Genomic DNA, 12438 nt, shown 5'->3' with positions numbered 1-12438 from the left:
ATTTAGCTGCTTTTTCCCTGAGTAAATCATGTTTTACCTTTAAAGATGTTTAAAGAAATGTTATAAGTGAGATCAGAACTTCTTCCAGGAATTAAATAAAGTGAAATTTATTTTTATAAATACTATTTTACTTCATAAAAATACAAAAATATAAATATACATTTATAAAAATATGAATGAATTAACAGAAAGACATTCTTCAACTAAATAAATATGGCAGTAATAGTCATTCCTATTTCTTTAGAGATATATTTTTTCATATTAATTTACAAAGCAGTTGCACGTTTCATTTAATAGTAAAGGTGACTGTAAGTCAGTTAAGAAAACATTATTTATAAAGTTCTTATATCTAAGCAAAGGCACAAAAAGCCTTTTATGTACTTTTTATTGGTTATTCATGTGATATACTTTCCTTCAGAGATTGTTAGTCAAAGAGGGTGAACTGGTTATTATTACGTTTTAAAATCTATGTCATTCGTGTTCATTCACAGAAACTTACTGGTTAAGCAAACTCTTACTAAGACAACACCTAAGTATTGTTTGTAATTTTGATTTTTAAAAAATTTTCCTCCAAGGAAGAGAATGCAGGCCACTCCATCTAGTAACAAAGAGAGTACTTCCACTGATGTCCATGAACTCATACCATACTCTTAATCTCGGTCACTATCATCACCCCCATACATATCAGCAAGTTTTTTAAAACGAGGCCCCCAGTCACTGAGGTAACCGTAATCTTGGTTACAGTCTACTGTGGGAGATTCCAAAGAACTGAGTGAATCTGCTATGGAATCATTTCCTTCATAGGCGTACGTTGCCAGTGAATCATAAGGAGGTGCACTTGGGTCTGAATCATTTTCTTTTAATCTTCGATGGATAAAATCTTGCACATCAATATTTTCCCACAGAGGTACAGTCCTCCTTATCTGAAAAATTGTTTCAGGCATTACATCCCTTCTAAATTTACTATCTTCTCTTGCTTCTGGATTCCTTAATGTGCCAATGTCAAAAGCTTGGGTATCTTCTTCCCCACCGCCTTCATCATTGTAGGTCACAATGTTGTCCCGGACATCATCTTTTGAAATTATCAAAGGTTCCTTTTTTCTTTGCCTCTTCAATGCAGCAAACAGCACAACTAAAACTATTAACAAAAAGCAAACAAAAACAAATACAACAAGAAGAAGAAGAAAAAACCAGAAAGAAAATTGTGAGATTCCATGATTCGGGTTTAAATTAATATAGTGCATTTTTGTATTTGTGACCTTGGTGTGGTGTAAGAAGTGTTAAATTCATTTAGATATAAAGAGTAACTATCCTGCACAAATACAGGATGATTTGGGCCAGTGACTGGATGTACTATATTGATAAAGAAACAGATATTACAATGCCATTTATTTACTTTCAAGACTCAATATCCTATGGGGCTCTGGCATTGAAAATCTTCAATTATGGCGAATGCATTTAACCAACTATAAGTATGTAATACCTCATTCTTCCCCAATGCATGTTTGTTTCAAAATACTAAAATTCTAAAGCTACAATCGTGATTATCCCAAGAGAAATTCAGTACCAATTTAATATTATCTTAAGGACTCAAGGGAATACAGGCAAAGTATTGCTCACATATATGCATATGTCATGTGTATATGTATGTATAATATATATTATGTGTATATATATCATACATATGTACACACACAGATATATATGCTACTAATCTCATCTATTCCCATATGTCACATCTGTTTAGTTAATTTCTTTTATTGACCTGGTTTTGAAAGCCTGCTTAAAATCTGAAATATAACTCTATAAGCTACAATATAAAATTAAAACTCAAACTCATCCTTACCTTGTTCTCATCTTACAGATATTACCTTGTTTCTGAGGACTTCCCTGATATATAGTTGCATTCAAACTTTGGGGCTGAAATGTTAATTGTGCTCCCTGTATATGCTGTATTATTATTTACATGCTTATGTTATCAAGTTAACTATGAACTTCCCCACATATGACATACTTCCTTATTTCTTGTTATGTTACTGGAATTTAAATTATTATGCATATATTTGACAATGAACATTTGAAAGATAAATACATTTTGAAATTAAAAATTACATTTTAAAACATAGGAAAGATCACATGATTTCCAACAAAATATGTTTCCATAGAAAATGAACCAAGTACATAATTTTATACATAAGAAAGTTAAGAATAAAATAAAGAATATTTTCCAAAAGCATACTTATACATTGCTGGGGAGAAATAAAAACCAGGTTTTCCTTACTTTATGGAAGTTAAATGTTTTGTCAATACTACTGATGTCTTACTGAAAAATAAGAACATGTTGCCTCAGAAACCTACCATTCATTTTCTGTCTTTGTTTTGAGACTACACAAACTCATTTCCATTGAGACTGCACTTCACCATGGCCCTGGAGGCCCCTGTAACTACACTTAAGGCCCATACAGTGCTCTTGTCATATTGGCCAATACACTTTCCTCAGCTCTTACTAATTGGTAAGAAGAAAACAAAAGGTTCATTAGAAGTATCTTCGCTAACCTCTACAGATCAGGCTTTGGGTGCTGAGCTATATTCAGAATCATGTTGAAGACATTTTAAAAAACTTTTCATTAATAATGAGACATATCTATACTCTCTTCTGTTAAAGGATGATCGTAAATTAAGTCCAACATAGACCTGAAATCCACAAATCTAGTGAATCATGCAGTAGAAAAACAGGGTTCTTTCTAAGTTTAATACTGAATTAATTAATTTATAAATTCTCTATGCATAGAAGAACAACCATATAGTCAAATAGTTTTAAGGGTTTCTTAACTAATATAATGTTTATGAAATTTACAAATGGTCCTCAGAATCTGCTCTGAGGGTTTTCTGCTTTGTCAGGCCAAAATTATCTGCTTCTTTTCCCTCAACTGAGGCTTTTAATCTGGAGTATATGAGTGGAATTCAAAGAGACTAAGGTAAGGAGTAGAAAAAAAATGCTATATTCTGTAATATAGAAAGTTATATTTTCACTATAACTTGAATTTAACATTTTTTTTCTATTATGGATATCAGCATAAACTGTAGTGATAGTAACAGTATGTGTGACTTTTAAACCAATAGAAATCACAGATACTTTATATTATATTATAGTTAGGATATATTACAAATAATCATTAGACTTGTTCTAGAAGAAAGCACATATGACGATAATTAAACACGTCTTGCTTTTTTGTTTTTTTTTTTAATTTGGATAAATGTATTTCCTTTTGTGTTACATGTCTTATTTTTATAAATTTAAATTATTATTCTAAATAGGTCCATAGCTTCATCTTCACTATGAAAGGTGTCCAAGGAACCAAAAAGATTAAAAAGCCCTGCCCTAGGTTTTAACCTGCTACTTTGCCTTGTAACATGGATATAAACTATGAATTACATTTCTTCAAACTGTAGCAGGATAGGTCTAAAATATTATTGTCCATGCTATATCACCATTTTGCAAAAAGCAGACTCTTCTAACTTCAGAGGTACAGTAACTATGTCCAGCCATTTGTATAAAGACGTGAAATAACAGCAGGGATACTTAAAGAACTTTTATAATGAAACCTTATGAGTTAGAACCCATTTTAACTAAAATAATAGAAAATCATTCCACATTTAGGCAATAAATTGAGAAGGTAAAATACAAGAATTGTGTGCCTTCTATATTTCCCAGGGCAGAAAGATGGCAGACTTTTCAGAATAAAAGAAGCCTTCTAGATTTCTGCGTAGAGAAAAATATTATCCAATTTAGTTGGATAATGTTATAATATCTAAACCTATTTTTGGGGGTGGATTATGTTCCCTCATGTATGCATGCATGTCTTTATGTGTTAGTATGTGTTATATTAATATTGATATTAAAAAATCCAATTTGAAATATACATATTTCCATATTGTCCTAAATTAGGATAGTAAAACTATTTGAGCAAATAAAGCAATATGATATCAGTAGCACTTAGCTAAGAGCGTAAGCCAACATTTAATCTCCATGAGGATACAAAAATATTTTATGGAGGAGTTGAACTTTCTAGCAGCAGGTGGAGATGTGGACTGCTGCTGCTGCTGATGGTAGTAGTGTGTTAAGTTCTAAACCATCCTACGAAAATGTTTTTCTAAATAGTTGGATCATTATAACTGAGACAAATGCTTTCCCCTCACTTTCATCAGTTCCCCACTGAAGTCCTGCAAGAATATCTGGCCAAAGGGATTTTATCCAGATAGCCTGAGAGGATTTGCAGTGAAAAGGAGCCAGCACATATGAGCATTGGGACATAAATTTGGCTAGCTCTCCTGCCCTAAGCATTCATTTTGGATGAATATTTGATGGAAACAAGTTTTGGGGGAATGTGTTACAGTGGAACAACTGTTTAATTGAATTAAATCATTGTCCTGTTAGGGCATGCCCAAAGAAAGCATTTGCACTTGGAAGCATGACTTTATTTAGAAAATATTGCTGGAGTAGGTATGACCACAATGCCGTAGTGATATTTTAAGAAATGAGCTTAAAATTTAATTTGGTGTGTTGTGCCTACATTTAACAAATTTTATGAAAAAAAAGTTTAGCTTAAAAAAAAAAGTTTATCTTACTGTGACAAGTTAAATGCACTGACCAATTCCATTTATGATATATATAACTTAGTATTTGTTAGTAATATTATTTGTAAAGTAGTCTTTTGTTTTGAGGATAGTGCTTAGAAAGGTGGATTCTGAAATAGAATAACCTGGGTTTTAATGCTAGTTAAAACACTTTCTGAATGAGTGACTTTGTGTAAGTTATCTAACCTTTCTGTAGAAGAATAAAAGTATTTACCTTATAGAGCTGATATGAAAATTAAATCAATTATTAAATGAAATGTCCTTAGAAATGGGACGATCTTAGTTAACACTAAACACTATAAATATAAAACATATTTTAAAATATATGTATATATCACTAGCTATTATATCATTGTTTTCAGACTCTTTAAAGCTAGAACTATCCACAGTCAAAAACTCAATTGTTTTTCAATTGGAAGAACAATTTTAATAACAAGTTAAAATTTTCAGCCTTTAGCTCTAAAGAAGAGTGCTTTTCAATGTGCAATCACTGGGTAATGAGGGAGAGAATTCCTTGAGTTGAATGGGCATATCTCAGGGGCATATCTTTCAGGGGCATAGTTTACCAAGTAGTATGACGACACAGAGAAGGATAGCGATGAGAGCTCCCGTGCTCAGGCCAGCAGAGAGGACCAAGGCCTCGGCATTGCAGGACTGCATGTTACCTTGATTATCACAGGCACACACACGAATGGTGAGTGTGCCAGTGCTGCTTTGGATTGGATAATCATTGTCAAAGATTAAAATTGGCAGCAGATACGTGCTCATTTTGTTGCGGCTATACCCATCTTTTCGAGTCATGATTCCTGCTGTATTATCTGAAAAAACAAAAAGTCAGACCAGTTTTAAAATTTTGCCTCTTAAGGTTTCATAATATTTGTCTTCAAAAATGTTCTGTAGGGCTTCCCTGGTGGCGCAGTGGTTGAGAGTCCGCCTGCCGATGCAGGGGAAACGGGTTCGTGCCCCGGTCTGGGAAGATCCCACATGCCGCGGAGCGGCTGGGCCCGTGAGCCATGGCCGCTGGGCCTGTGCGTCCGGAGCCTGTGCTCCGCAACGGGAGAGGCCACAACAGTGAGAGGCCCACATACCACAAAAAAAAAAAAAAAAAAAAAAAAAAAAAAAAAAAAAAAAATGTTCTGTACCTTTATTATCTACAATGGTGAAGTTTGGATTGAGGGGAAATTCTGGCACTGGTTCAAAGAAGAATTTGTGGCCTCGGGGAGGGTCATCTTTGTCCATGACACTGACAGTCTGAATCAACTAAAACCAAAGAAAAAGTTAAATAGAGCACACAAAGCAACTCTTGTTATTACATTTTAAATCAGTGTTTGAGCTTTAAATATATCACTGAAATTAAATACTGAAATTAAACAAAAAATTCCATTTTCAGAAAATTTTGCCAAGATCTTTTTTTGTAGTTCTGTCTAATGTAACTTATTTAATGAAGAATGAAAAATGCCCATCAAGTATCAGTTTGCAGAGCACCTCTATGGATCATTATCTGATTCCTGGCCACTATGGTATTCAAGAAGAGAAAAGAAAAATTTGATCACGCCAATCTTTTGTCTTTTAACATTGTTAATATATACTACCAGCCCATTTTATTATGAATTGGTTAGCAGTATGTTGCTTCCACGAGATAATGATTGTTTCAAAGGCAAAGGACATAACAGATGTGTTTTTTTAAAAAAAAACAAAAGTGCTTATAGCACAGCCACTCTTAGAGATTAAGGAAACTATAAATATAGTTTTGGGAATATGAGCAATATGCCATATAATACCAGAAAGGAGAAGCTATGGAGCACCGTAAGTACAATCATATTGCATACTTTATTCAAATTGTTTGCTCTTCTTTTTAATGGTATTTGCAAAATTTAGAAGAATATACAAATAAATGCTTCTAAAGTTTTGTAAAATCATTGTTGAATTTGAGAAATTATAACACGTCTCAGCTGTGCTCCCTGTAGGTCAGAGGTGTACCATAGTGTGAAGATGGAGCAGCAAATGACAGGTTGGGCAGAAAAATTCCATTGAGCATTTTATTGTGGATAAAACTCAAAGCTACACATCAGGGTGCCTGTTTTCCAGTCCTCGGTCTGCCGTCTGTGTGATATATAATTAGTCATTTAATTACCATTACTTTCAAACTTCTCTTCTACAAAAACAAATAGTGGCACCACTTCCAGGTATAATAGTCCAACATTCTGTGATGAAGAATTATTAGAATTTCACAGTAGTTTAATGTACCCATTGTTTTGGTTATTGTGTACCTTCCATGGCCATACCAACCTGCATACTCACTAGTTAATACTTTTTCCTCTTTGATATTAACTATAATTTTGTTCATTTTATCGACAGAAACACATGTAACCTTATGTTTCTTTATACAATACTTCTGAAAGTTCATAATTATTAATATAAACTTGATATGATTTTCTCCTTTCAAGATTGGCGCATGACATAGAAAAATTTATATAAGATCTAATATTCTTGCTCAAACTTCTGTTCCAGAATAGCAATAATGTAACAAATATTTAGTAATATTTTAATCATAAACATCAAACATCATTGAGCCTTTCATTGTATGACTGAGTTCTTGAAATGATTAGATGAGCCAATGTTTAAACATATTTTAAGAGAGAATATGTATCAGTAGCTTGACATCTATATTATGTTTTATTCTTAAACTTGTTAATTTTAACAGGAAAATTGTTTTCCACTGATTATATGAACAATGACATAGACATGTTAATAGCAGTAGTAAATATTAAAATAATTTTAATTAGTTAATATCAATTATACTTTATCATTATCAAATATTAATTTTGTAATATATAAATAACTCACATGAAACAATAAAAAAGCATACTAATAAATAAGTAAAGAATATCTACAGGCTATTATCAGTTGACTTGTGTCCCTTCAAATTATATGTTTAAGACCTAATGCCCAGTACCTGTGTTGTGACTTTATTTGGAATAGGCTCTTTGCAGGTGTAATCAAGTTAAGATGAGGTCATACCGAATTAGGGTGGACCCTAATCCAGTGAATGGAGTTCTCACAAAAAGAGGGAAATATGGACACAAATAGAGATACAGAAATAATATCATATAACAATGGAGACAGAGATTGGAGTAATTTGGGTCCACAAACTAAGGAATGCTAATTACCAGCAAACACAGAGGCTAGGAAGTGGCAAGGAAGGATCCTCCCTTAAAGCCTTCTGAGAGAGCATGAACCTGCTGACACATTGATTCTGGACTTCTAGCCTCCAGAACTGGGTCAAAGAATACATTTCTGTTGTTTCAAGCTATCTAGTTTGTGTAAATTTGTCATGGTAGCCTTGGGAAACTAACAGCTATAAAATGTTCAGCCTCAATAATTTTGGAGGAATTCATGTTAAAATTATTATGAGATTTTACATATTGGTAGATAGTATTTAAAATCTAGTGTTGCCCAATAAATGAGCAATTATACACATTTGGTGGAAGTTATTACTAGTTATATAACATATTCTGAGCACTATTTGGAAGCACTGATGAGTATTTATAGATAAAATTTATTTCTTCGAGGATTTCATCAAAAGAAAAATGATTCCAGGTAGTATACAACTATATATGTATTATAATGCTCACTGTAGTGCTGTCTGCTAGAGTAACATTTTGTTGGTAAACCAAATTTCCATTAATAAATGGGTAGTTGACGGCTTCCCTGGTGGCGCAGTGGTTGAGAGTCTGCCTGCCGATGCAGGGGACACGGGTTCGTGCCCCGGTCCAGGAGGATCCCACATGCTGCGGAGCGGCTGGGCCCGTGAGCCATGGCCGCTGAGCCTGCGCGTCCGGAGCCTGTGCTCCACAGCGGGAGAGGCCACAATAGTGAGAGGCCTGCGTACCGCCAAAAAAAAAAAAAAAAAAAAATGTTTTCCTTTTTTCACTTCGTAACAATGGCATATTCTCAGTTCGATGAATGATTATTTTTAATTTGCTGCTTACTTTTCAGAGCATAGCTACACATTAGTTGGCTTATTCAACCACCTTTTTTTTTTTTTTTACGGTTTGTGGGCCTCTCACTGCTGTGGCCTGTCCCGCTGCGGAGCACAGGCTCCGGACGCGCAGGCTCAGCGGCCATAGCTCACGGGCCCAGCCGCTCTGCAGCATGTGGGATCTTCCCGGACCGGGGCACGAACCTGTGTCCCCTGCATCGGCAGGCGGACTCTCAACCACTGCTACAACAGGGAAGCCCAGGAAAACAATTTTTAGTCCAAATAACTGTGTAATGATTCTTTGCTGGTGTAAAGAAAATAAAAACTTCATTTGTCTTTCTGTGTATGTAAGTGGAATGTGGTATGTACCTCTTTCTTAGTCTGCTTGAGCTGCCATAACAAAACACCATATACTGAATGGCTTAAATAGCAGAAATTTATTTTCTCACAGTTCTGGAGGTTGGAAGACCAAGATCAGGGTATCAGCATAGTGGGCTTCTAGTGAGAGGTCTCTTCCTGGCTTTCAGACAGCTGCCTTCTTGCTCCATCTTCACATAGCCTTTTCTTTGATCGTGTGTATGACAATAGAGGGTGATTTCTCTGGTCTCTTCTTTAACGGACACTAATACTGTCAGATCGGAGCCCCACTTTTTGACCTCATTTAACCTTGATTCCTTCCTTAGAGACCCCATCTTCAGATAATACAGCCACACTGGGAGATAGGGCTTCAACATATGAATTTTGAGGGGGTAGAAATATTCAGTTCATTATAATCTCTACTGGAATAGAAGAAAGACTATATTTCACTTTATTTTCTATATTAAATGGACATGATAGAATTATATAGGATTCTTAGCATCTACCTACTTTTTCCTCAAGGAAATATCTAAATAACTCGTTAAAATTTCTTTCAATAACATTTATGCAGTTTGTATTTGTAAAATATTGTCTTAGTGTAAAAAGTGAACATATTCTGCATTTTCTTAAAATTACTTTAGAGATACCTGAAATATTACTTTATATGTGGACTTTGTAACTCTTGTACACTCTTTTTTATCTCACTAATATTAAAGTCGAAAAATCACAAACAAAATATAACTTGTCTCAAACCAAAATGTCCTGTTTGAGCAACTCAAAGTAGCAAAATGTAATCAACAAGACAATTATTATGATTTCCTTTATATTAACACAACAATTTTATTTTCATACTTCATGTTTTATTTAATAATGTATGTTCATTCTGTTTGTGATTATAGCTCAGTATCAGTATGATTATGAATCCAGGTAGGAAATTTTTATACATGTGATATTCATTATGTACCTAGTCTATAAATTAAAGCATATATTATAATTTTTCCTAGTATATCATGGATTATAAAATATTTTAAAAATCATCTTTTTAAGATTATTGTGATTTTTTTGGTAAGGAGAGATAAACAAGTGACAAGGAAGACTGACAGTAGTTTGCATGAAAAAAAATGTGCAAGTAAATTAATGCAGTGTCATCTGCCTTTGTGAAGAGAAAATTTTTTTTAAGTTTATAATAACTTACCTGCCCAGGTTTTGCATTTTCACAGACAAATGTTTCATAGTACATGGCAAATTCTGGAGCATGGTCATTTATATCCAGAATTCTGATGAAAACAGGAATGCGGCTACTTTGTTTTGAGTTATCTGCAATGAGAACATGTGTAAGATTTCAGTCTCATTTATAGAGTAGTAGTGATATTGTTTGCCCCATTTGTAACTTAGCAACAGATCATTTCTGGGGTATTCACTTCTTGATTGGATTGCTGATGGATGTCTCAGCTTTCTTACACGGTTCAGATGAAGAGCATGATAGAAAGAGGAGAATACAATTGAGAGTGAATATTATTTGTAAGAGATAATTTTCTTAGACTGATTATTTTTATGAAGTTAGATTATATTTTTATCCTACAGTAAGATGTAAAAGAAAATCAAGTTTAAAATAAAATGAATATTTGATAATCATTAAAATAATTTAAAAATCCAGCACACTCTAAATCATTTCTCTCAGCTCTTGCTGAGAGAATTCATTCAGCAAGAGTGGAAATTCATTCCACTCAAGTAAAAGAGTCTACTTAATGCTATTATTTTACTACTTTGGTGAAAAATAATGTGTTCAGGTGGATGTATTTCCAACTTACTTATCTCTGTGGCTGTAATGGTGATGTTATGCCAAGGGGTTGACTCCCGGTCAAGAGGCTTCAAAGTGAAAATAGAACCATTTTCTGAGTGAATACTGAAAATCCGGTCCATATCCGAATGCCGATCAACAGAGTATCTAGCAGAAAAGAGACTCATTATTCCAGGCATTGTTTTAAAATTATTAATTCATCTACCATTTATTAAAGTTATAGGCAGTTCACGTGATGGTCTGATAAATATGACAAGTAAAATACCGATAATTTTCTTTTCTTTTTTCTTTTTTTTGCGATACGCGGGCCTCTCACTGTTGTGGCCTCTCCCGTTGCGGAGCACAGGCTCCAGACTCGCAGGCTCAGCGGCCATGGCTCACAGGCCCAGCCGCTCCGCAGCATGTGGGATCTTCCCGGACCGGGCACGAACCCATGTCCCCTGCATCGGCAGGCGGACTCTCAACCACTGCGCCACCAGGGAAGCCCCTGATAATTTTCTTGAATTTGTATTTAATGTAATTGTCATTTAGATAATTTGATGTAGTTGGCTGTTTTTGTTATTACTATTCTATGATTATGTGTACTTCACAGTCCTTAGTTATACTCATGAATCCTTGTGGCAGCTTTTAAGTGAGTTTTTAATTGTCACTTGATTAATTTATCCTATCATAGACCTATTGCAGTGCTTGAGACATATTAAAGTCATATTAAAGTTGATAGAGTCAATTGCATTGGATAAATTGAAATTATGTTGAAAATAACACATAAAAACATGTGTCCACAGAGTCCTTATAAGTGAATATGCAGAGGCTGTTGTAAAATACATGGCTCTTGAATGGTTCTCTATTCAAAGATCATTTCAGCTGAATCAAAGGTCTTCCTCCAATCTCTCCCTTTAGCCTTTTCCAAATAAAAACTGAAATGACAAAGAACCACAGATGTACTAGCTACCATTTTTGCAAGTTTGAGATTTCTGCTGCTGAGTGTTTAATTGAGCCATGTAGGAATCTAAGTGTGTCTCAAACATTAATGTTCATATGAATCACATGGGGGTCTTGGTAAAAACAGATTCTGATTCAGTAAGTCTAGTGTGGGAACTGTTATTCTGCATTTCTAAAAAACTCTTAGGTGAATCCCATGTTGTAAGGTCCATAGATAAGGCTTTGTATAGCAAGGTTAAGACCATGGGATAAACTGGTTAGAATAAGGACAGCCAAAGGAGCATCAATGACAGAGAACTAACAGACTAATCAGCATCTGGTGGCATCCTCATTTTTTCTAGGTTTCTATTAAAGACACTTAGCAAATGAACCCCCTTTTAATCTGGTGAATTAGGAAACTAACAACTCCCATTATAAATCCATAATATATCCACTATCAGGCACTGACTTTGACAAAAAATAGACATTTAATTTTCTAAACATTGTGAAACATTGGCAATTTTTAAAATATTGGATAAAAATACATTTTTCTAAATTTGATTATTTCTTTGGGTTATTTTAATAAAGAACATGTGACTTAGTCCATTATTATAAGGACTGTGCTTAACTTAAGGGATCCATTAGTAAACTCAGATTTCAAAAAAAATTTAAAAACTTAATATAGTATATGATGGTGCTTACCTAATTTACTTTCTGCTAAATTTTGTAAAATTATTGT

The 12438-nt window shown here is 34.1% G+C and overlaps 1 protein-coding gene across 1 annotated transcript in view; it reads right to left on the bottom strand.

The window, feature by feature from the left end:
* Positions 1 to 650: 650 nt before the first annotated feature.
* CDH9 (cadherin 9) overlaps positions 651 to 12438 on the bottom strand; it is a gene marked incomplete at both ends in the record, with an annotated part of 81489 nt that continues 69701 nt past the window's right edge. Inside the window, 5 exons of the mRNA XM_079703714.1 lie at positions 651 to 1138; positions 5205 to 5456; positions 5781 to 5898; positions 10173 to 10294; positions 10789 to 10925. Of these exons, the coding sequence (XP_079559840.1) occupies positions 651 to 1138; positions 5205 to 5456; positions 5781 to 5898; positions 10173 to 10294; positions 10789 to 10925 (1117 nt within the window). The remainder of the gene's footprint in view (positions 1139 to 5204; positions 5457 to 5780; positions 5899 to 10172; positions 10295 to 10788; positions 10926 to 12438) is intronic.

The sequence above is a fragment of the Hyperoodon ampullatus genome (assembly GCF_949752795.1).
Source record: "Hyperoodon ampullatus genome assembly, chromosome: 4".
Lineage (NCBI taxonomy): Eukaryota > Metazoa > Chordata > Mammalia > Artiodactyla > Ziphiidae > Hyperoodon > Hyperoodon ampullatus.
This window is presented reverse-complemented; position numbering and strand designations above follow the sequence as displayed.